Source organism: Hibiscus syriacus, unplaced genomic scaffold (assembly GCF_006381635.1).
Source record: "Hibiscus syriacus cultivar Baekdansim isolate YM2019G1 unplaced genomic scaffold, ASM638163v2 tig00005406_pilon, whole genome shotgun sequence".
Lineage (NCBI taxonomy): Eukaryota > Viridiplantae > Streptophyta > Magnoliopsida > Malvales > Malvaceae > Hibiscus > Hibiscus syriacus.
In genome coordinates, this window is record NW_024062056.1 from 1,563,456 (window position 1) to 1,589,348 (window position 25,893).

Sequence of the window (25,893 nt, forward strand, 5' to 3'; positions counted from 1 at the left end):
TTTTGTTTATAAGAGCTCATGCACTAGCAACATCTATAGTTTTCATCTCTATTGGAAGTAGCCCTTCATAGAAATATTGGAGGAGTGTTTACTCGGATAATCTGTGCTGTGGATAGCTTGCACAAAGCTTTTTAAATCTCTCTCAGTAATCGTAAAGTGATTCTCCATCTTTTTATCTTATTCCCAGAATGCTTCTCCTTAATTCCCTTGCTTTTACTGCTAGAAAAAACCTATCAAGAAAAATATGAGTTAAATCAGCCCAAGTATTTATAGAATTGGGAGGTAAATAAAATAGCCAGTATTTGGCTAAACCAAATAAAGAAAAAGGAAAAGCTCATAGTTTTATTTGGTCTTCATATACTCCCTGAAGTTTCATGCTTGAATAGACCATATGAAACTCTGTAAGATGTTAGTGTGGACTTTCATTAGAAAGCTCATGGAATATAGGAAGAAGATAAATAAGGTCTCTTTCCATAGTAAACGGTGTTGCGCCATGAGGAAAAGTGATGCATAGAGGTTGTTGTATGGCAGGTACCGCAGCTAACTGTCGAATCGTCTGATCTCCCATTAGTTATGGTGTGTTCTCTACGCCTAGTGTATCTTCGGTTATCGGTTCTTCGTTTGTATCAAAGGAATATGGTCCTTCCAGATTTAATTCTAGATTTGAATGCTCCAGTTGTTGCTGTTGTCGTTTCCTTCTTTTTTCTCAAAGTGTTTTTACATGAATTCCTCTGGCTCAAGCTTTGATTTCTGGATTAAACTCTACTAAATCACCTGGATTACTTCTGGTGATAAATAAAAAAACAATTTTATCAGTTATTTTAGCCGAAGTCCCCGGTAACGACACCAATCTTGACAGGTGTCGTTTTAATGTCAAAATAATTTCGACTTCTTAATAATAAATAAATTAAGAAAGATAGAGAGTAGAGTAGGGAAGCGGTGTCGGTCCACAAGGACTCTCGTGTTTCTGATTAAGTGAACTTTCTGATTAAGAAAAGAATGAGATAAGGTAGAGTTTTGGATGAGATTAAATAGGGGGTTTAAAAGTTGTTTTTAAAAGAAAAAGATAAGTCTTAAATAAAAGAAAATAATTATTTAAATGATTTAAAGTGATTGAGATAAAGAGAAACTTATAGTGAAATTAGCCTCTGGCTCCAAATTTTGCCTCAAATTCCTATTGATCATTGGAATAAATTTTTACTTCAGTTATTCGTCGGTTACAATGTACAGGTCCCAACTCCTGTAACCTTTTTCTCTCTTGTGAACCGATAACCCAAAATCTATTTTTGGATATCAGTCATTTAAGGAGACTAACTACGACTATCGTCGTTAGCGCCAAACTTTTTTATAGATCTGGAAAAACCCGACTCGAACTATGTTACCTCAATGAGAATCGAGCCTGATCTCAATTTCCATTAGCGAACCGCCACTAAGTGTGTTCACAGGATGTCAAACTTGCTACGAGCCGATTCTTCCTCCCAATTATAAATCAGAACTTCTGAACCAACGTCGACTTTTTGATTAAAAAACATTCTGATTTTAAAAAAGATAGGTCGATTACCAATCTTATTCCTCCAAAAATTGAGAAAATAACTCGAAGTTATTTTTAGTGTTTTTTAATCCTCACAATAGGGATTGAGTCATCGCTTCAATCTTTGACTATGGAGAAATTAGCTAAGTATGACAATCATATTTAGCATCTTTGAAAATAAAAATAAAAATAAAAATAAAACAAAGAAGAACTTTGAAAAAGAAAAGAAAAACTTTTATAAAACCGGAGAAAAGAATAATAATGAATTCTGAATGTGTTTCTAGGCTTACATTGAGAGATTATTTATAGACTTTAAAATCCTAAAAAATAGGGAAAATATAATTCATAAAATAAAGAGATAATTCCTAATAGAAATACTTAAACTATTTAAACTAAAATATCAAAAACAAAGATAATATAAAATATAATATTTAAACTAATATCCTAAAAACATGAGTTTAACTTAAATTCGAATTGCATATACGTTCGGCTGATCCATTCGTCCTTCTAGAAGTGATGATTGGACCTTCTAGAATGGATGACTCATCACCTCGTCAGATGCGTTATGCCTAGAGTCATGCCCACTAATTCAGCCTTGATTCAAAAAAACTGCATAATTTTATCCTTTTAGTGCAATTTCTGAAATCTAGTGTCCTGAACAGAAAATGAATTAAAACGAACAAATCAACCACAAAAACCAACAATTAAAGAATAATTTAAAAACAAAATAATAATCAAATAAAGCAACTATCAACGCGTGTTTTCTATTGTTAACTAAATATTAGTATTAATTTAAAATATCATTTTTCTTACTAACGTAATAAATTTGCTATGATTTTTATTTTAAAAAAAATCAAAATAACATAAATCACGTGAACACGTCGACATTTTCTTTCATGAGCATCCAATCATGGCAGCAACAAGCAATTACTTCCTGCACTAAGTGTTTAGGATATAAGAAAATGTGACGATAATATAGAAAAATCGAAACGATAAGATTATTAATTCTCAGTCACGCAGTTACAATTTAATTTGTGCACTAATCTAATTGTCAAGATTTTAATGCACTGTTGATGTGGTGGAACCGTGGAAGACACGGACATTTTTGTCGTATTCATAAAAAAGGGTCTGAGTTGTGGATGGAAATAGAGGACATTTTTGTCGTATTCATTAAAAAAGAAAGGGTCCGAGTTAAGGATAGAAATAGAGTGAATAAAAAATAGAAACTTAGAAGAAGATAGTAGATTGAATATTGGGAATTTCCAAGGATTTTCGATTCCTATTTCCTTTACAAGCCAGTCTTATTTATATGCTAAGTCTATCAGAAACGGACAAAATCTGTTATAGTCTCAGGTGCCTTCCTTTCTCTTGTGCTCCTGCGTAATTCGTGGGGTGGTCTTACTAAATGCTGTTGAGTTGTTACTCCCATCTCCAAGTATATCCTCAACACCCCTTGGCATAGTCTTAGTCCCTTCTATAACAGGTCCCCCTCCTGAAAGAATGAGCTTGTCCTCAAGGTTGACAGCTTCAGACAATGGTAAGACATCCGTGCACAGCAATGGCAGTGGAGTGATTTGTTGCAGCGATTGACCCTTGCATAGCCTGAGTTGAGACGCATGAAAAAAAGGATGTATACGAGTCAAATCCGGCAAATCCAATTTGTATGCCACATACCCAATGAGTTTTAAAATGCGGTAGGGAGCAAAGAACCTTGGGCCAAGTTTGTCGTGTTTCCTTAGGCGTAAGGACAATTGCCGATAAGGTTGGAACCGCACATAGACCCATGCACCTTCTTCGAATTCTAACTCACGACGATGTTTGTCGGCTTGATTCTTCTTGCGGCCTTGTGCTTGAACCAAATTGTGCTTCAACACACAAAGGAGTTCATCTCTATCCTGCAAGGCTTGATCGACTTGAGTATTCGAAGCGCTACCTTCCAAATACGAGAGAATCGTAGGGGGATCTCGTCCATAAAGTGCAAGAAATGGAGTCATTCCCGCATATGCGTGATAAGCAGTGTTATACCATTACTCAGCCCAAACCAAATATGAGGAGTCCCACCTATTCGGATTGTCACCAGCCATACAACAGAGATACATTTCTAGGCAACGATTCAACGCTTCCGTTTGACCATCAGTTTGTGGGTGGTAAGCGGAGCTGAAACATAATTATGTTCCCTGAAGTTTGGCCATTTTAGTCCACATGTCACTAAGAAAAATCCGATCGTGATCGCTGACTATCATGAGTGGAATACAGTGCAGCTTCACCACCCCTGAACTAGAATTTGCGCCACATATTTACTGTCATAGTGTCGGGGAAGAGCGAAGAAATGACCGTATTTGGTGAATGTAATCCCTAAATTCGACCTAAAAGGAAATTAGATCGATTTAAAATTTATCCATCACGAAACCGTTTTTATTTTAAAGCTCTAAAGCAATCATTTAATGCTTGAAGACAGTTTTAGTTCCAACACAAATAAATATTATTAAACAAGAAGTTTTAAGAAAATCCATTATAACAAATAAATATTATAACATTTATAGCAGCCCAAAATAAATAGTATTGTACAAAGTCCCAAATACATGTGAAATAAAATAATTCCAAAATAATATAATTAAAGTTTATCAAAAGAAAGTCTATGAAAATTCATATGGACGTAAAATATTATTCTGAATGTCGATTGAGATTATCCAAATACCGATTCTCTTAGTGTCGAATATCTGAAAGAAAGAACTAAGGGAAGTAAGCTACAAGGCTTAGTGTGTCTCTAAAGTTCAATCAATCACAAGTAAAAATCAGTGGCGGATCTAGAAATTTAAGAATTGAGGTCTAAAATTTTAATTTTCTTTTCTTAAAAATAATGGATATACAAAAATTGTATTTTTTTCTTTTTTCCTTAATACATTAAACTAAATTTAACCAATTTTTCAAAATAATGGAGATGCACTTGGCCCCTATGAGGCTTAGTGCATCCGCCACTGGTAAAAACATAGTTCGAAGCATTTACAATAATATTCATACGCCAAATCAACAATGGTAATAACAGCTTAAATGTTATGCAAATGATCATACACCCACACATACTCCAATCTCACCTAGAAGAGTGGGTTCCTCAAAACCACACTAGATCCAACCCACACATCATATACGTGGGGACCGCCACAAAGGCAGAAGCCACTAAGTCTAAAGAAGTGTCATTCATCCCGTTAAGTGTGCACTGAACCTCCCCTAACAATCAATCGTCCCAATATGACATGCAATATGGTATACAAAATCGATTTTCGATCCGATCCAAATAACAAATTTCATAACAGATATCTAAAGCATATATTCCAAAGCATGTCAATTTCGAAGCATATATTTATCCTGAAGTATATAATCTGATTCATTATGTTTTCATGCATTCACATCACATAATTCCAATTCCGACTATTCATCATGCATCACATAATATTTTTGGAAGCATATATTTCGAGAAAACAACACAATTATGTATTATGTAATTTCAATCATTTTCTGATTTAACAGTTAAACATGCATCACTAGACATGATTTCCTAAGAGAAAATAACCTCAGTGACCAAAAATGCCTTATAATATACGATTTTAACCAACTCTTTTTGGATTTGCCAAAATGACCAACAAAATCGCAATGCGATCGATAATTCGCAACGCGATCTCCGGTATCGCAAATTAGTTTCCAGATTCGCAACGCGATTCTTACTATCGCATTGCGATTCCCCAAATTCGCGTTGCGATTTTCCTAATTCGCAATGCGAATATGTAAATCGCAACGCGAATTTGAAAAATCGCAATGCGATTTACATAGCGTCATTCGTATTAACGCGTATTTTTTTTCAAATTCCAAACACAAATATATTAATAATATATTGGAACACTGAACCGTCCACAGTATATCCCGTTATCGCAACTCATAACCTAAAACCCTAAATCACAACTCAGTCTCATCTCCATCTCTCACTCTCTAAGGCGAAATCCGTCCCCATCTCCGACGAAATCAGTCCCCACGACGATATCAATCTCCATCTCCGACGAAATCATTCACGGTCAGAAATGGAAAATCAACCAAATCAACCACCGAGGGTTAGTTTTTTTAATTATTTTTATTTTGAAATTTTTGCATTATTATTAGGTTTTTTATATTGAAATTGATGATAAGTTTACTGGTGTTTTCAATAATAGATTAACCATTTCACTTAGATTGCTTATTATATTCATTCGATTGCTGCCAATACTGCTAAACTATTTAGTTTTTAACCCTGTGAAGTTAGTATTTGTCTTTGTTTTATCTTTTGGTTGAAGTAATGCAATCCATTCAAAGTTTCTTTCAATTTTAGTATTTGAAACCGAGAATGACTATCGCAATGTGATTCTGTCGTTGCGATTTTCATTTCGCGTTGCGATAGTCAAATTTGCGTTGCGATAGTCATTTTCGTGTTGCGATTTTCATTTTCGTGTTGCGATTTAAAGTTTTGCTAGACTATTATTCTTCTGCAAATTGAAACTTGAATGAATTGCATTACTTCAACCAAAAAATAAAAACAAATACTAAATTCACAGTGTTGCAAATTTAAGTTTGAAGAATAAACTACTACTCTTTATGTTTATTGTTCTTGTTATATCTTCACAGTGTAGTTTTTGGTATATCTAAATTGGTATGTTTATTGTTTTTGCAGAACTTTTATTCAGCTCAATTGACCTTAAGAAATAAGGTAAGCCTGGCCAAAACAATTGCGTCGAAGCTTTCACCTGCACAAAGAAATATATTTGAGGATATTTGCTTCGGACCATGGCTGAAAGTACAACATCCGGGTGGAGATGCTATGTTGACCCATCTGTTTCTTCAAACCATGACTAGCGATCTACCAGAGACTATACAACGTCGTGATGAAGAGATATGGTTTGATTTTCCATCGACGTATACGTGTTTTGGGCGGGAGGAGTTTTGCTTAATCACCGGTCTACGCTTCGGACACGATGATGTACATCGGTACACTAGACATATTACCCGCCTATCATGGTTTTCCAGGGTTTTTCCTGAGCTGTCAACGGAGAAGCCGAATTTACACGTGGAAGACTTGACGAGATTATTGAATAAGAAAGATGGTTTTACTCAGATGGATGACGTCGATGTTGTCCGAGTATGCCTTCTAATACTTTTGCAAGCCGGTTTTTTAGGCAGAGAGGCCCGACAACCTATTCCTAATGATCTAATTAAATTGGTAGAGGACCTAAATGCATGGAACCTGTTTCCGTGGGGTTCGTATCTATGGAGAGCTACATGGAATAAGTTGTCGTCTGCCTTTGATGATCAAAAACGTTTGCGTGGCGATGGTTCTAAATACACTTTGTCATGCTTTATTTGGGCCTTTAAGGTAATAATTTTTATATAATGTTTCCAAAATTTAATTACTTTTTTAATAATTACTAATGTTTGCTATTATATTGTTTGTAGATTTGGATATTTGAGGCCTTTCCCGCCATGCAGACATATGCATTAAAAACTTCTAATGATATTCCTAGGGCTATTTCCTGGAAGAGGAAACGGTCCTTGAGGCAATGGGAAGATTTACTACCGTATACTACAATAAATAATGTAAGTTAACACAAATACTACCATATGTTTATAAACAAGTTATTACTAGTACACATTTAACTTTGTTTGAGCTTTTATATTGTTAGGAGGCCAACACTCCATTATAGAGGCTGACACCCACGGAAGCTGAGCTTGCCACTGATTGGTGGCAAGCTAGTAAGCGTTTTTTTGATAGCACGGATGATGAGCAGCCACCACTTCGAGAGCCATCACCTCACCCAGAGCCATCACCTGATCGACCCGAATATACACCTCCACAACGAGAGTCATCACCTATTCTGTCACATCATCGAGCCTCTTCTCCACCATCACCTCATGATAGGCGACCGACAAAGATACCACGACGTTTATCTCCATGTTCTCCACCTCCACGGGATGAGTTAGGGGAGTTACGTAATGAGGTCAATGCCTTGTGTGAGGAGGTCGGTACTTTACGCGATGACAATGGTGTATGGCGTGTTGAGGTGTCTACTTTACGTAGTGAGGTAGCAGCTCTACGTGAGATTGTAGCATCATTGCAGAACGAGGTTCATACTCTACGCAACGAGGTAAGTTTAATATTTTTCATATTTAACTTGATGATAAATTTACTCGTAATTTCACTTAGATTGCTTAGTAAATTCATTTGGTTGCTGCCAATACTGTTTAACTGTTTATTCTTTAACCCTGTGAAGTTAGTATTTGTTTTTGGTTGTCTTTTGGTTGAAGTAATGCAATCCATTCAAGTTTCAATTTGCAGAAGAAGAATAGTTTACTATCGCAATGCAAAAATGACTATCGCAACGCGAAAATGACTATCGCAACGAGAGAATCGCAATGCGAAAATGACTATCGCAATGCGAATTTGACTATCGCAATGCGAATTTGACTATCGCAATGCGAATTTGACTATCGCAACGAAAGAATCGCAATGCGAATCTCTCGTTGCGATAGTCAAATTCGCATTGCGATAGTCATTTTCGCATTGCGATAGTCATTTTCGCGTTGCGATTTTGTCGTTGCGATTTTCATTTCGCATTGCGATTCTCTCGTTGCGATAGTCATTTTCGCGTTGCGATAGTCATTTTCGCGTTGCGATTTGTAAATGTTGATTTGTTTAATTGATGTGTACATAATATTTGTGCTTGTTTAATTGATTGAAATGTAATAGTTGATTTGTTGATTTCAATTTGCATTATGTTGAATGCAAAACAGACTATCGCAACGCGGAAATGACTATCGCAACGAGAGAATCACAATGCGAAATGAAAAGCGCAACGAGTGAATCGCAATGTGAAAATAAAAATTGCAACGCGAAATTAGTTTCGCGTTGCGATTTTCATTTTCGCATTGCGATTCACTCGTTGCGCTTTACATTTCGCATTGCGATTTTCATTTCGCATTGCGATTTTCATTTCGCATTGCGATTCTCTCGTTGCGATAGTCATTTCCGCGTTGCGATAGTCAATTCCGCGTTGCGATAGTCTTTTCCATGTTGCGATAGTCATATCCGCGTTGCGATTTCCGCATTGCGATAGTCAAATGAATGTCTAATAAGTGATAACAACTGAACATATCATAGCAATGTTCAAACTCAAGTTACTAATACATGCCTAACTGAAAATGTTAAAAGTTCACACATAATACAACGTTTGCATTTAAAAATCACCTAAGTTAACAGTCCCAAAAGGTGAAGCCGGTTGTGATTGGGATTTTGATGAGGATCCATATTTTGGTAGAGGAAAAGATGATTGTGATGGCACTGGTGATCCACATGTCAACCTTGTATGACCACTTTCCTTGCACCGACTATATGTCGATCTCTTCTTCTCTTCACCCTTAGACGGTATACGATCATGACTTTTTGGTCGGTCAGGTAGCCTTCTGTCCATGGCTGGTGGCAAAACTGTTTGTAAGTCATCTGGTATGTCCCACTCAGAAGGATGTGGAATAGGGTAGACAATCTCGCCATAAGTCTGTCGATATACTTCTGTAGTGTAGCAATCCATAGCGTATGCGCTTGAATCATCTTGGTTTAGATGAAGAGAAACTTTTATAATATGGCCATATGGATAACCAGATGTTTGCCATTTCATACAACTACACGTCTTTGCATTTAGATCGACAAGCCCATTTAAGTTATTATACAGTACTTCAAACAAAGTGTTTGAACATGGTTCAACTCTCCATGACGTTGACTTCACAACACGTGTCGTTATCTTTTTTCTATCCATGGTGTAACACGATGTTCCAATGTACCTGTAAATTTAAATAAATAATACTTAGTAAAATATATGATAAGTTACGAATTTAAAGAAATAATACCTGCATGGTTTCTTTTCTTGTAGTACCACTGTTGAATAGAGGCTCGAAAAAACTCAATTAACATAGTAATGGGTAATTTCTGGGAATGACGACTTAGAGAATTGATTGATTCTGTACTATTAGGTGTCATGAAACCATATCTTGCTCCAAGTTGATGTACTCTTGACCATCTTTCAAACCCGACATCTTCTAGTGTTTGAGCACACTGAGGCAAAACACGTCTTAAACAGTTTATATGCTTATTAAAATCCACTTCCCGATAAGCTTTTACAGCCTTCCAGTATGTCAATTTGTGATTTTTTATACCAGCAGACCTTGATTTTAGATTTCTATACAAATGAACACCACAAAGTCCATGAAAAGCATCTGGGAAACACCTTCTAACAGCGTTGTCAATTGAGTTTGCCCTATCGGATATGATTGTCAAATTGCTAATAGGACCTATGCAATCCCTAAGATGCCCCATAAACCATGTCCATGAATCAGAGGTTTCAAATTTGCCAACCCCGTAAGCTAATAAGTTTACTGCTAATAAGTTTACTCCAAGGTATCGACCTTTTAAATGTGCTCCGTCAACTATAATAACTGGGCGCATGCAATTAATAAACGAACGAATCTACAAAATCATATACACAAGAAATATAATCATTTAAATGTGAAATGCATGTAACTAACAAAAATGAGTCAACAAAATTATATTGATTTACTAACCGCAGCACCAATGGCGATAAACAGCAACTCAAAGCGTCAATCTCTATCTGTTTTGATATGAGTTACTGACCCAGGATTTTTCAGCTTTAAATTGTAACAATAAGCCGGTAGTTGGGCAAACGATGCTTCTAGCGACCCCCTCAACAATTCCAAGACATAACATTTGGCTCTCCAAGCTTGAGAATATGAGATACTAATCTTGAACCGAGCATTCATGTCAGTCATAATTTCATGTCCCCAATATACCCTGCCATTCAAAAACATTAACTCAGCCAGAAAACCACCCAACACCTTTTTGTTTGCCGGTCTATGGTGAGGAAAAACTTGGGTTCTTGAACATGTATGTTTATCAATAAAAGTCCTAACTTGAAACATTTCGCAATCTTTTATCCTCTTTGCAATCATACGCCACGTACAGTTTTTGTCAATCATACACCTTGTTTCGAAACGATATTTGCTTGATTTGTTAACTTTTAGATGATAGCCATCTTTCACACATTTCGTATACAAAGCTATCTTCAAGTCTTCCTTTGTATCAAAACAATCATCTTTCTTGATACGAATAATTTTTGTGTAACAATCAACTGCTATCTTTACCAACTCTTCTTCCGGTATCTGAAGTAATTCTGGAATATTCTAGTTATACTCCCGTGGCATTTTCTTCAGGGACTTTTCTTTGGGGATTTCTTCTTCTTCTTTTTCTTCTTCAGTGTTATATGAATTACATAATGGATGTTCAACATGTTCATTTACAGTCGTAACTTCCTTCTCATTATCATCAACAACATCTTCCTCGGCAACGGCTGTTTCATCATCAAAATTCGGGTATTGACCAATATCAAAATCATTACACGCAGGGTCTGTTTCTTCTTCTGAAAAATCATCAAAATCTAAGTATTGACCAAGATCAAAGTCTGGTATTGACCAAGATCAAATTTCGAATACTGACTAGTACTCACAATTTTTTCTGTTGGCTCATCATCGTCTAACTGGTCAATACGAAAACCGGAATTTGGTGCTGAAAGTTGATTGGGATTTGGATTAGGGAAAGGTTGTGGGTTTTGAGATTGTGTTTGGTATTGGAAATGTGGTGAAACAAAATTTGCTTGGTGATGAAATTGTGGTAGAACCATTAAATTTTGAGCACCATAAACTGGGGTTGAAAAACTTAGTTGATTACTACCCGCTACTGACCCAACTTCACTACTTCTAGGTTCAACAACATACAATGTAACATCATCACTTGAAACACTAATGTAAGCAATGAATCGTTCAACATCTTCATTGTCGGTTAACAAATAAACTTTACCATTTCTCTGATAAGATAGCCTAAATCCACTTAGGGGCTCTAAATTCAATTTATTTGCAACATGTAACATTAGAGTTTCATAAGTTAACTTTTTTAATGACAGTTTTAGTTGAAGATTCATGGGTAAAGGCATATATTGTAAAACACCATGAACATTCTCCCATGACCTACCAAAACACAAATCTATCCAAATATGATCAACATTAGATGATTTCATTATTGTAAATTAATTTACTAAACAAACGAGCTGCGAAACTAAAACATGTTATCGGATGGGGAAGGATGTCGTTGGATATAGGAACGGATGTCGCCGGAGAGAGTGATAGATGGAGATGGAATGAGTTGCGATTTAGGGATTTAGGTTATGAGTTGCTGCTGCTGCGTAGTTATATACCCAAAATATTTGTGTTGCGAAACTAAAACCTGTTGTGAATTCAGAAATCGAGTTGCGAATTTGAAATTCAGTATTGCGATAGTCAGAATCTCGTTGCGATTTACAGATTCGCATTGCGATTTACGTAATCGCATTGCGATTTTCCAAATTCGCGTTGTGATTTACGTATTCGCATTGCGAATTAGGAAAATTGCAACGCGAATTTGGGAAATCGCAATGCGATAGTCAGAATCGCGTTGCGAATCTGGAAACTAATTTGCGATACCGGAGATCGCGTTGCGAATTATCGATCGCATTGCGATTTAGTTGGTCATTTTGGCAAATCCAAAAAAAGTTGGTTAAAATCGTATATTATAAGACATTTTTTGTCACTGAGGTTATTTTCTCATTTCCTAAACTCATTTATCACAATCAACTCAAAGATATACACGCTTTCAATCACAATTCCAATCAACCAAGCACATAACAACACACAAGTGATATAGTACCAAATAAAGAGAAACACCTCGATATAAGCTAACGTCGATAATACCCCCTACCATGGGCAGCTCGAGCAGTAGATCAATTCAAATCAGTGCGTACATCAAATAATTTGAATAAATAAATTATTCTAAAATTAACTACATAAATAAAATACTAAAGTTTTTTAACTAACACTCACAGTCGACACGAGCTATATGGGTTTGAAATTCGTGGGTAACGGTGGCGGTAACTCAGTTCCTGTTTCGAAATTTCCTGAAAAATGACGTTCGAATCAATATCTAATTAACCCAAGTATTTCATATTAAATTTAAAGACGAAAATATTGATTTTTCAATTCGAAATGGAGACCGAAAGCGAGTATTTGGTTCGAATATAATAATCTATAGGTACATCGGAGGAGATTTTTGGTGACGTGGGTGCACTGACAGCAACCTCCACAAGTCAGGAAGTCACGACTGACCTTGTCGTAACCCCAAACAGTCAGGCACCTTACGATAAAGGCAATAGCACTTAACTAGAACGATCGGGGGTGCTTTCCAAGGCCAACGGTATTGTTCGATCGTGACTTAGGCCTGTCGAACCCTTCCCCGGTAGTAACTCAACACTACCCCAACCCTACACGACCGATGCGGAGCCCCCACGAAGGGGGGAACGACCAAGTTTTGCCACACCATTGATGATGGTTTTGTACGGGGATTGAGGCGAGGTATTCGACGTCGATCGATGACCTTACCCTGACAAACGAATGGCAAGAACGGTGGTGGAAATCAATGAACGGTGGCAGAATAATGGGGGAAAGGTGGGCTTCTGCTAGGGTTTTGAAAATAAAAAAGGGTGTCGCACAATGATATAATCGGGGGAGGGTAGTGAGGTTTTAAAGAAAAAGGTTTAATTACAATAAAAGCCATCCAATTATCTAGGGTTTTGAAAATGGATCAAAGGTTTCCAAATTTACAATTTGGTCATTAACTTTGAATTAGTAATTTTGGTTAAAATTTCCTAAATTTTAGGGATTTTAATTTGAGAATTTTTTCGAGTGTTACAATTCTACCCCTTAAAGAAAATTTCTTCCTCAAAATTTACATGGAGGAAAAAGATACGGATATTGAGCCTTCATGGTCTCCTCGGTCTCCACCGTGGACTCATCATGACCACGGTTACACCATAAGATTTTGAACATCTTAACAGTCCTCCTAAGAACTTTCTCATCCCTCTCGAGAATTTCAACAAGCTCTTCTTCAAATCGCAAATTGGATCGTAACTCTACCTTACCCACATCCAACACATGAGACAGGTCAGGTCCATAACGTATTAACACAAAAACATGAAAAACATCATGAATGCGAGCAAGCTCAGGTGGTAACTCAAGTTGATAGGCCACTGGTCTAACACGATGTATAATTCGGTAAGGCCTAATAAAGAGAGGACTCAACTTGCCTTTCCGACCAAATCGAAGTATCGTCCTCCATGGAGATACTTTTAAGAAGACCTCATCACCCACTACATACTTAATATCCCGATGTTTCATATCAGCGTATGATTTATGTCTGTCAAAGGCAATCTTCAGTCTATCCCGAATCATCCTGACAGTCTGCTCTGCCTCAATAACTAAATCCAGACCCAATAGTGTATGATTAACCAACTCAATCCAACCAATAAAAGTTTGACACTTATAACCATATAGAGCCTCATATGGAGCCATCTTAATACTAGCTAGGAAGTTGTTATTGTAGGCAAACTCAACCAATGGTAAGCATTTACAGTAACAACAATGGTGTGTCTCTAAAGTGCAATCAATCACAAGTAAAAACATAGTCCGAAGCATTTAAAATAATATTCATACGCCAAATCAACAATGGTAATAACAATTTAAATGTTATGCTAATGCTCATGCACCCACCCATACTCCAATCTCAACCAGAAGAGTGGATTCCCCATAACCACATTAGATTCAACCCACACGCCATATAAGTGGGGTCTGCAACAAATGCAGAGGCCATAGAGTTTGAAAAAATGTCATTCACCCTGTCGAGTGAATGCACTGAACTTCCCCTATCAATCAATCATCCCAATATGACATCAATATGGCATACAAAACTGATTTCTGATCCAATATAAATAACAAATTTCATGAACAAATATCTAAAGCATATATTCCAAAGCATGTTAATTCTGAAGCATATATTTATTCTGAAGTATATAATTCGATTCACTATGCTTTCATGTATTCACATCACATAATTCCAATTACAACTATTTATCATGCATCACATAATATTTTTGAAGCATATATTTCAAGAAAAAAACACAATCACATATTATGTAAGTTCAGTCATTTTCTGATTTAACAGTTAAACATGCATCACCATACATGATTTCCTAAACTCATTTATCACAATCAACTCATAGATATACATGTTTTCAATCACAATTCCAATCAACCAAGCACATAATAACACACAAGTAATATAACACCAAATAAAGAGAGATACCTAGACAAAAGCTAACATCAATAATAACCTCTACCACGGTCATCTCGTACAGTAGATCAATCTAATTCAGTGCCTACATCAAATAATTTCAATAAATAAATAATTCTAAAATTAACTACGTAAATAAAATACTAAATTTTGTTAATTGACACTCACGGTCAACACGAGCTATACAGTTTGGTTCGAAATTCATGGGTAACGATAGTGGAAGTGGTAACTCGTTTCCGAGTTTACAATTTCTTGCAAAAATGACGTCTAAATAAATATCTAATTAACCCAAAATTTTCAGATTAAATTTAATGACGACAATATTAATTTTCCAAAAATATAATGTGCCTTGTATATTTTTTGTAAAATGGGTATTTATTTTTTTTTAAATGGACTCATATGTAAAAGTATTTATTTGTTTATGGACTCTATTTATTTAATATTTTGGGTCTATTATTTATAAAATGAAATGAGCTAACATAGTTGAATTTATTATATTAATATACCATATTCTAACATGCAAACTATATTGTAATTAATATGAATACATGCAAATCAAATTAATACAAAACATATAACTAATATAATATGTTCATCAATTCTATGTAATATGAAAACCTTATATCATATAATATATTTAATGTGTAATACTAATGAAAAACTATACATTTAACACAAAAATTATATATCACTATTATATTCACAAAAACTTCATACTAATACTAATACTAATATTATATCTAAAACTCAAACTATATTTATTCCACAAAAATTATATTAATATTATATTTAACTAAAAAATCAAAAAATAAATATTTAAAAACTATATACTATATATATTTTAACCATAAAGCCCATTAAAAATGCCACAACCACTCGAATAAAATAGGTGATGATAGTTGCCCCTCTTTGCTCATTGTTATGGAACGGGATGAAGTAAAGACAAAAAGCATCAATTTTACCCGACTAATCATTATCATCAAGCTCCAAGTTCTTTTCCACATAACCCTTCAAAATCTGATAATAGTCAACTTTAACCCTGAATAAACCTTTCTATAAACTCTTCTCAGTATTAAATTGTCTTAGACAGAATAGATGATATCTCCTATATGAATCGTCTATTTTTTCACAAAAATCAAAAAAAGGTCAAACGAGCTCTTCTATAAAACATGTTCTCACTCTATAACTATCTTGAATAGAATCGATGGAACCTTCTATAATAACCCTCTATTCTTTTATAAAACTAAACAAGGTCGAACATGTTGATGCACCTCCTTCTGTGATGAAATCGAGTGAAATGATAATGTCGACCCAAGTCATGTTGTGATGGTATCGAAAAAATGCTGATGTTGACCTACCTCCTTTAGTGATGGAGTAAAGTAAAATGGAGTACTGATCCAACTTCTTCTGTGATGGAAGCAAGTACAAGGATTATATCGTTCCAATTTCTTCTGTGATAGAACGAACAAAAGGTTTATGCTGATCTACCTCATGATGTGATATAATTTACGACGGGGATGCCTACCTCCCACTGTGATAATATCAAGCAAAATGACCATGTTATCCACCTCATGTTGTAATGAATCGAACAAAATGTCAATATTGACTCACCTCCTACTGTGATGGAGTCGAGCAAAAAGGTACTGATCCAACTTCTTTTGTGATGGAATCAGGCACAAAGGTAATGTTGTTCCACCTCCCCTACGATGAAAATGAACAAACAGTTGATGCTGATCTACATCCTACTATGATAGAATCAAACACAACAAAGGTACTGATATGCCTCCTACTGTGATAGAAGCAAGCAAAATGACTACATTGATCCAACCCTTTCTTCAATAGACAAGTGAAACCACAATGTTGATTCATCTCCTTCAATGATGGATGGACAAATAATTACATTAATCTAACTATTGTTGTACTGAATGATCCGAATATATATGTTGATCCACCTCATTCTATGATGGATGAACAAAAAGTCGCTAAATCCAACTCCTTTTGTGATGGATGCAAGCACCAAAAGTTTATGTTGAAACCAGATTAGCTCTCATGTATGAACTTCTCCAAATTCATACAAATTAATGGCTAGTGCAATGATTCAAAGGTATTGAGTTCCTTGTTAAATTCTAACTTTCGTTGGGGAATGTCTACTTTAAAACCCTGTTATTCCTATAAAAAAAATATGAAATGTTTGAATTAACATGCATGTTCCTATTTGCAAATGCCTAAATATAAATGCATTATGTTAGTTATATTAGGACAACTATTTATATCATCTTGGAAGACTCAACCTCATTGATTCTTCTTTACTTAATATTTATCTCTGTGAGATTTTTAAGGTTTAGTCTTTATTTCATAACTTCATCTCATATTCAGGATCAAACTCTTTTTATGTCTTTTCTTCAGGTTCCTTCCTCAATCGTTCTAAAGTGTCTTTTCTGATTTTGACTTTAGATTCACTTTTCTCAAAGTTCCCCTTTGCATTTTCACTTTGGCTTCATTTTTCTATTTTTTTCTTTTTCTTTTCATTTTCTATATTTTTCATTTTTTCTTTTTTTTTCAACAGAGATTCTCAAGCTTTCAACAAATAGTAAAATCTCATTAAAATTTGCTTTAGAGAACTGAAATGGCAACTTTTTAGATCCTACTTCAAATATCTGGCTTTCAAAACATCCTTTTTTTACCATCCCAACAATCACTCTTTATTAATAAACACGAGTGTCAAGATCATGAACATACTTCAAATCCCCTGTGCTTAAAAGATTAGCTCAAAGTAATGTCAAGAAATCTTATGTTTTTATGTGTATACCATTTTGAGTCACTCAAAAGATGCTTAAAACAAAGAAAGGCTCAAAACAAAGAAAAACCACTTTATTGATGAAAATTTAGAATTTTACAAACTCATGGTAACATGGGGAAGATAAAAATCAAGAAACATATTACAAATGTCTTATACCATTATTACCATGAAGGTTCCCTCACTAAGCAACTCTGAAGCTCTGAGGTGAGCCTATGTTTGAAAGATTTTAAATGTTGCCAAAGTGTTTGCAGACATGAAGATTCTCTCGAAATATCAAACTCTTACAAGGGTTTAATTGTTAGATGTCTAATGTCAAATGCATCTGATTCGCCCTTTCGGGTTTTCAACTACAATCCTTCATTTGATTTCAAGACGAGTTTTACGGATTTTCATCTTGAACCTTCCTTTTCTTTCTTTCTTTCTTTCTTTCTTTTTTTCTTTTTTTATTTTTAATTTTTTATTATTTTTAAATTTTTTTCTTCAAGTGTAATATTTTTTATAGAATCTAAGTTTATTGGATTTCTCAACACCTCTCCATCCATTTCTGCCAGAATCAATGCTCATACGGAAAAGGCCTTCTTGACAACATATGGCCCTTCCCAATTAGGAATTTACATCCCACGGAAGTCTTTATGAATTGGCAAGATTTTTTTAAGCACTAGATCACCCTCTCAGAACTTTCTTGGATGAACCTTTTTACCCTGAGCTCGCATCATTCACTTTTGATACATCTAACCATAACAAATAACTTTTAATCTCTTTTCCTCAATAAGGTTCAACTAATCATATTGAGAATGAGCCCACTCAGCCTCATCCAAATCTACCTTTTTCAAAATTCGAAGTAATGGAATCTCCACTTCAATAGGTAGCATTGCCTCTATCTCATAAACCAAAGAATACGATGTTGTCCCTATTGAAGTTTGCACTAAATAACGATATGCAAAAAAAAGTGAAGGGTAACTTCTCGTTCCAATCTTTGTAAGTGTTAGTAGTCTTTGAGATGATTTTCTTGATGTTCTTGTTAGCCGCCTCTACCGTTCCATTCATCGACAGACGGTAGGTTACAGAATTATGGTGTCTTATCTTGAATTGCGCATATAACTCTATCATCGTGTCATTGTTAAGATTAGTGACGTTGTTTGAAATAATCCTCTCCAGTAACCCACATCGAGAAATTATCTCCTTCTTTATGAACTTGCAAATTATTAACTTTGGGGTATTGACGTATGAAGAAGCCTCTACCCACTTAGTGAAATAATCGATAGCCCTATAATGAAGCGATGACCATTGGAAGCCTTTGGTGAAATTTCTCTAATGACATCCATGTCCACATAGAAAATGACAACAATGCAGTTATTACATTTAACGACAGTGGAGGCGTATTGTTGAAAACATTTTGATGTTTCGATATAAAAAATAAAGTGTTAATGAATTTTAAGATTTTATATTCAATTTGAAAATTAATATTTGACCCAATTAATCGAATATCACATATATTTCTCCAAGTTTTCAAATGTCAATTTTACTCCTTACTTAAGTGAAAATTTGTGTTTCAATCTTAAAACATTTTTGAAATAATTTTTATAAAGTATTTTGAACCAAAATTGAGCCAAAAATGAGTTTTAAATAGTGAGGTATTGATACCCTCTTAATAGGTACTAATACCCCTTAAACATCGAATGTAAAAAGGGTACGTATACCCCATAGGGTACCGATACCCCTATACAAAAAGTTATCGATACCTATCCCAAAGGTACCGATACCCCTTATGTTGATTTCAGCTCCGAGAAAAACATAATGCCAAATGGATACGGATACTCCTGAAGGTACCGATACCCTTAGTCTTATAACGGTCAAAATATTTGAATTTTACACAGGATGTATCGATACCCTTTGAAGGTATACCGATACCCCTATGCTCCCAATAGTTTTTTGAAGTAGAATTCACACCACAATGGCTCTATTGACTTCACCAATGATCCCCAACATTCAGAATTTATTCAAGGTGTATTTAAACAAGTTTTGAAGCCATTCAAGCCAAAACCTTAAATATCAAGTTTGAGCAATTCAAGCCAAAACCATCTCAATATTCATTTTACTTTCAAGAACACTATTTGTGCTCAATTGTATTTATTCTTGAGTGTTCTTTCTTTGTTTTAGAATTGTGCAAACATTCTACCTTGTGAGGTTTTTCTGTAAGTTTGCAAAATTTGTACGTTTCTCTTTGGGAGAGTGTGTTCTCAAGAATTTGGGGTATAATTCTTGAGGGAATTGTAAGGTTACTCTTTATCCTCAAAAGAAAGACAAATTAGTGAATTTGTGGAAAATCCTCAGTGTGGAAAATCCTTAGTGTGGATAGCTAAGGTAGTGGATATATACTTTGGTTGAGAAAGTCGAACCACTCTAAATCGATATGCAAATCTTTTCAATTTTCTGTTAAAGCTTCCATCAAATATTTTAATTTCCAATTCACCCCCTCTTGGTTGATTCATCCAATCGATTAACTCAATAATTAGTATCAGAGCTACAGTCATTTGAAGGTTTTACCACCTCTTGAGTAGATTCGGTAAGGGTTCAATCGATATTCAAATCATCAATGGCCTCTACATCAAACTTCAACTTCGTTATTGATTCTCAGTCTGTCAACAAGCCTCCTTTCTTCAATAGAGCTAACTATGATTATTGGAAGAATAAGATAAGGTACTTTATTCAAGCTAGTGACATGGGAGGTTGGAAAATCATGATGAATGAATACTCTAAACCATCCACAAATAAGAATTTATGGAGTAAAGAAGATACGAGATTATTCCAGATTAACTCAAAGGCTATCCATATTCTTTTTTGTGCACTTGGACCAGATAAATACGAAAAAGTATCATCTTGTACAACCGAAAAGGAGATATGGGACAAAATTCAAGTCACTCATGAAGGAAGCAACAAGGTAAAAGAATCTAAAATTAGTCTTCTTACTCATAGCTATGAAAATTTCAGGATGAAACCAGATGAAGAGATCAAAGCTATGACAGATAGATTTTTCGTGATTGTCAATGGTCTCAAGGCATATGGAGAAATTATTCCAAACGAGAAGCTTGTAAGGAAGATAATTTATTCTCTTCCAAAAGCTTGACAATCGAAGCTAAAGACCTAAAGTTTTTAACTCTCGATGAGCTCATTAGTTCTCTCGTCATGCATGAAATGATGATTCAAGATGAGGTAGACCTCGAGAAGAATGACGAGACAAAGAAAGAGATGGAGAAAAAGAAGAATGTTGGAGTTTCTCTCAAATCCACAAAAGAAGAGAGTGATTTTGATGATGACGACGATGATGAAGAAATGTCATTATTTGCTAAACGGTTCAGAAAATTAATGAAGCCCAACAAAGGAAGAAAATTCAAATAAAATGAAGGCTTCAAAAATGAACCAAAGGAGAAGGACCTTATCATTTGCTATGAATACAAAAAGCCCGGGCGTGTCAAATATGATTGCCCACAATTATAGAAGAAGGGTCAATCAAAGAAGAAATACAAGGCACATGTGGCTACTTGGAGTGATGATGAATCATCAAATGAAGATGAACAAGAAGTAGTAAACCTGTGCTTGATGGCCTTCGGGGAAGATTCTCAAGAAGAGGAGCATTGCTTCAAGGCATGAAATACAAGTTCAAACTCATGGTTCCTTGATAGTGGAAGCTCAAGACAAATGATCGGAGACAAGAGCCGATTTATAGAGCTTAGCGACAAAAATTGAGGAGTGGTAAACTTTGGTGACAACTCAAAATGTTACATTGAAGGTATAGGTACTATAGGTAATACCTCTTCCATAAAAATAGAAAAAGAATTATATGTGAATGGGTTAAAGCATAATTTATTGAGTATTAGTCAATTATGTGATAAAGGATACAATGTCTTGTTTGAAACAAATGGTTGTAAAATTATTGACATTGCATCTATTTGGATTATGCTTATTGGTCATAGAATAGGAAACATTTACATGGTGCATTTAGATTCAATAAATATGACTAATTTATGCCTAGTTGCCTAGGATGAACATGATAGTTGGTTATGACATAGGAGACTAGGTCACACAAGCATGAGTGTTTTGCAAAAACTAATTCAAGTCGATTTAGTAAGAGGGTTACCAAAGCTAAAATTTGATAAAGATAAAATCTATGATGCATGCTCAAAGGGAAAACAAAAGAAAGTTTCCTTTAAATCCATTAATGATGTATAAACTAGTAAAGTATTACAATTGATCCATATAGATCTTTTTGGGCCAATTATAAGTACTAGCTTGGGTGGAAAACAATATGCATTTGTATTGGTAGATGACTATTCTAGATATACTTGGGTTCTATTTTTAAGTACTAAAGATTAAGTATTAGAACATTTTATCACTTTTTCAAAAGTAATCCAAAATGAAAAATGTTACTCCATTTCAAGTGTTAGGAGTGATCATGGTACTGAATTTGAAAATCTTGGATTTACTGAGTTTTGTAACTCTAATGGAATTAACCATAATTCTTCAGCACCTAGAACCCCTCAACAAAATGGAGTTGTTGAGAGGAAAAACATAAATTTATAAGAAATGGCTAGAACCATGCTTTGTGAAAACAATTTGTCAAAATATTTTTAGGCGGAAGCCACAAATACCACTTGTTATGTAATTAATCAAGTAATTATTAGGCCTATTTTGAAGAAAACTCCATATGAAATTTTCAAAAATAAAAAGCCTGACAATAGCTATTTTCATCCTTTTGGATGTAAATGTTTTGTTTTTAACAACGGTAAAGACAAACTTGGCAAATTTGATGCTAAAAGTGATGAAGGAATTTTCTTGGGTTATTCCTTAAATTCTAAAGCTTATCGAGTATTTAATAAAAGAACTTTAGTGGTAAAAGAGTCTATCCATGTTGTTTTCGATGATAATCCCCTTCTGATGTAGGATTCTTTTGTTGATGGTGACGTAGGTATTGTAAAATAACATGACGTTGGAGAACCATCATCAAAGGAATAAGTGAAGGATAAAGAAACTCAAGATGTCTTCAAGAATCTGACCATTGAAGAAAGGGAAATCACATACCCAAGAGAATACAACTATGTAAAGGATGGTAAGACTTTAGGTGATCCATCCAAAAAGGTAACTACTCGATCTTCTCTTAGGGACGTATGTAATTATATTGCATTTATCTCATGCATAGAGCCTAAAATGTTAAAGAAGCATTAACCGATGAAAATTGGATTATGACTATGCAAGAAGAGTTAAATCAATTTGAGAGAAGTAAAATATGGAAATTAGTTGAAAGGCCTAGTGATAAATATACTATAGGTACTAAATGGGTGTTTAGGAACAAATTAGATGAAAGTGGTAATATAGTGAGGAACAAGGCTAGACTTGTTGCTCAAGGCTATACTCAAGAAGAAGGAATAAACTATGACGAAACATATGCTCTCGTAGCTAGGATGGAAGCAATTAGAATGTTATTAGCATTTGCATGTTTCAATGAATTTAAATTATATCAAATGGATGTTAAAAGTGCATTTTTAAATGGTTTTATAAAAAAAGATGTGTATGTGGAACAACCTCCTAGTTTTGAAGATTCAAAATTTCCAAATCATGTTTTTAAGTTGACAAAAGTTTTATATGGTTTAAAACAAGCTCCTAGAGATTGGTATGAAAGATTGTCAAACTTTTTAATTGAAAAAGGTTTTTCAAAGAGGAAGGTTGACACTACGTTGTTTTTAAAGCGAAAAGGTAAAGATTTATTAGTAGTTCAAATTTATGTTGATGATATAATATTTGGTTCTACTAATGATGCTCTTTGCCAAGAAATTTCTAAGCTAATGCAGAGTGAATTTGAGATGAGCATGATGGGGGAGCTTTCATTTTTCTTGGGGCTCCAAATCAAGCAAACAAAAGATATCATCTTCATCAATCAAGCAAAATACGTCCAGGATATGCTCAAAAAGTTTGGATTGGAAAATTTCAAACCCCAAGCCACTCCAATAAGCTCATCTACAAAGCTTGACAAAGATGAAGGAGGTAAATATGTAGATGTTAAACTTTATAGGTCTATGATTGGCTTTTTGCTTTATCTAACCGTAAGTAGACCGGACATTATGTTTAGTGTTTGCTTATATGCTAGATTTCAATCATGCCCTAAGGAATCACGTCTAAAAGCCATTAAGAGAATCTTTAGATACCTTAAGGACACTCCTAGTATAGGACTTTGGTATCCTAGAGACTCTAACTTCAGTTTGCATGCCTTCTCTAATGCGGATTATGGATTATACAAAATAGATAGGAAAAACACCTCTGGTACTTGTCAATTCCTAGGAAATATGTTGATTTCTTGGTTTTCAAAGAAACACAGAAACAAAATAGTGTTGCATTATCTACCACTGAAGCGGAATACATTTCAGTCGGTAGTTGTTGCACACAAGTTTTATGGATGAAACAATAACTTGTAGACTATGGAATTGAAGTTGGTACCATTCCTATCAAGTGTAACATTATTAGTGCTATTTGTCTCACTAAAAATCCCATTCAACACTCTATAACTAAGCACATTGAAATTAGACATCATTTCATTAGAGATCATGTCACAAAAGGAGATGTAGTTCTAGAATTTGTAGATACTTTGCATCAAATAGCTGACATTTTTACAAAACCTTTAAACAAAGAAAGATTTTAGACAATTAGGAGAGAATTAAGTTTAACTAACCTACCTTGACTTAGTGTTTAAAATAATTTTAGCACTTTTAATTAGCAATTGAAAAATGCTTATAAAAATAACATTTTTTTAGTGCATTCTATGCCAATAACTAGGGGGAAGTTTATGATCTTTAGTGAAAATTAATAATATGTTCAAATAAAATTTTAAGGATATATTTGATTGATTGATCATAGTTAATTTTTGAAATGAAAGTTGCCAATGGCACTAGAGTTGATTAATTTAGCATTTTAAGTGTTTAAATATAGAATTTTGGCATTTTTGTGCACTAGGTATCGATATCTGTCATCCATGTATCGATACCCCCTTTCTAGGTATCCATATTGCTTCAACGTATATCGATACCCTCTTTGAATGTGTATCGATACCCCTTAATGGGTATTGATACCCCTTGTCGGGTTTAGGTTTTAAATCCCTAAAATTTCTTCATTTTGCCCAAAATCATTATTTGTAAACACCCCGCCATTCCTCCTCTTCTCACTCAATATCTCCATTTCACTCAAAACCAACGAATTTAAATCGAAAATCATTAGTTTTCCATCTCCTATTACTGCTACAATCAACAAAAAAATCTCACTCAATCTTCAAATTTTCAAGGTAATTTTTCTAAACCACTATTTTATTGATTTTTGAACTTAGGACTAGTTTTAATTAGTTCTAGTTCAAAATAGACATCGGGCATTTGATAGATTATAGTCTAGAACTAGAATCTACAACTAATTTCATCAAAAACACAAGCTTTTTCAAAAAAAATTAATTTTTGAAATATTTTTTTATATTTTAAATTGTTGTTTTTGATTTAATTATGTTATTTTCATGAAAACTATATACATTATAATCTTTCAAACCTAGTTTTCAAATTTTGCCCATTAGGTTATTTTTAGAGAACCTTGAATATTGAGGACTCATATTGAGCTTTGGGATTGATTGTTGCATACATGTTTTTTTTTAATTGCATGTATCCTTATTCATATTCCAATTTCGTAAATCATGTCTCATTCGAAACGCCCTAGGACATCTTTGAGTCAATCAAACCGACCTCCAAACTCACCTCCAAATCCACCTCCTAATTCTAATCTAAATGAACCCGAGATGACAATTTGAAACTCATGTTTTAATGAACCTGGCCGCCGGGAAAATCTTTACACTAGGTTTGTTCACCATTTTGAGTCTTATAAAATTCAGGAAGAACATATACCTTCTCTTCAAGACATGATAGATATGAATTTTAAATATCTTCATACCCTCCAATCATGGAAATTTGATAAACTATTTCAACTTGAACCAGTTGTTTACCACCAACTTGTTCGCATTTTCTACTCCATTGCGTATGCATCCAAAACGAGTCCTAAACCATCACTGTAGGTATTCAATCTTATCTCCTAGGCTAATACATTTATATTGACTCAGACTCCATTGCTAACGCATTTTGTCTAGATAATAGCGGCTTAGATAATGAGCGAGAAATAGTGGGTACTCCTTATAAAGCCAAGTCGAGTGCGAGTGTTCTAGATCATCACGCAAGTTTTCTTCAT

At 34.5% G+C, this 25,893-nt stretch overlaps 2 protein-coding genes across 2 annotated transcripts; both read right to left on the minus strand.

Annotated features, from left to right (window-relative positions):
- Positions 1-2,880: 2,880 nt before the first annotated feature.
- On the minus strand, positions 2,881-3,578 carry LOC120199215. Its single transcript, XM_039200376.1, has 2 exons — positions 3,242-3,578; positions 2,881-3,133 (listed from the first exon to the last, which is right to left on the minus strand). The coding sequence occupies exons 1-2, from the start codon at positions 3,523-3,525 to the stop codon at positions 2,881-2,883; spliced, it is 537 nt and encodes a 178-aa protein (XP_039056307.1). The 5' UTR covers positions 3,526-3,578.
- Positions 3,579-13,420: 9,842 nt separating this feature from the next.
- On the minus strand, positions 13,421-14,050 carry LOC120199216. Its single transcript, XM_039200377.1, has one exon. The coding sequence runs from the start codon at positions 14,048-14,050 to the stop codon at positions 13,421-13,423; it is 630 nt and encodes a 209-aa protein (XP_039056308.1).
- Positions 14,051-25,893: the final 11,843 nt, after the last annotated feature.

Bases quoted from the DNA above. Each gene is read 5' to 3' on its own strand.
- LOC120199216 (XM_039200377.1), bottom strand. From the start codon at position 14,050: ATGGCTCCATATGAGGCTCTATATGGTTATAAGTGTCAAACTTTTATT.
- LOC120199215 (XM_039200376.1), bottom strand. From the start codon at position 3,525: ATGACTCCATTTCTTGCACTTTATGGACGAGATCCCCCTACGATTCTC. The intron at 3,134-3,241 runs GTTCTTTGCTCC...GTCTCAACTCAG, and splicing joins CACGACAAACTTGGCCCAAG to GCTATGCAAGGGTCAATCGC.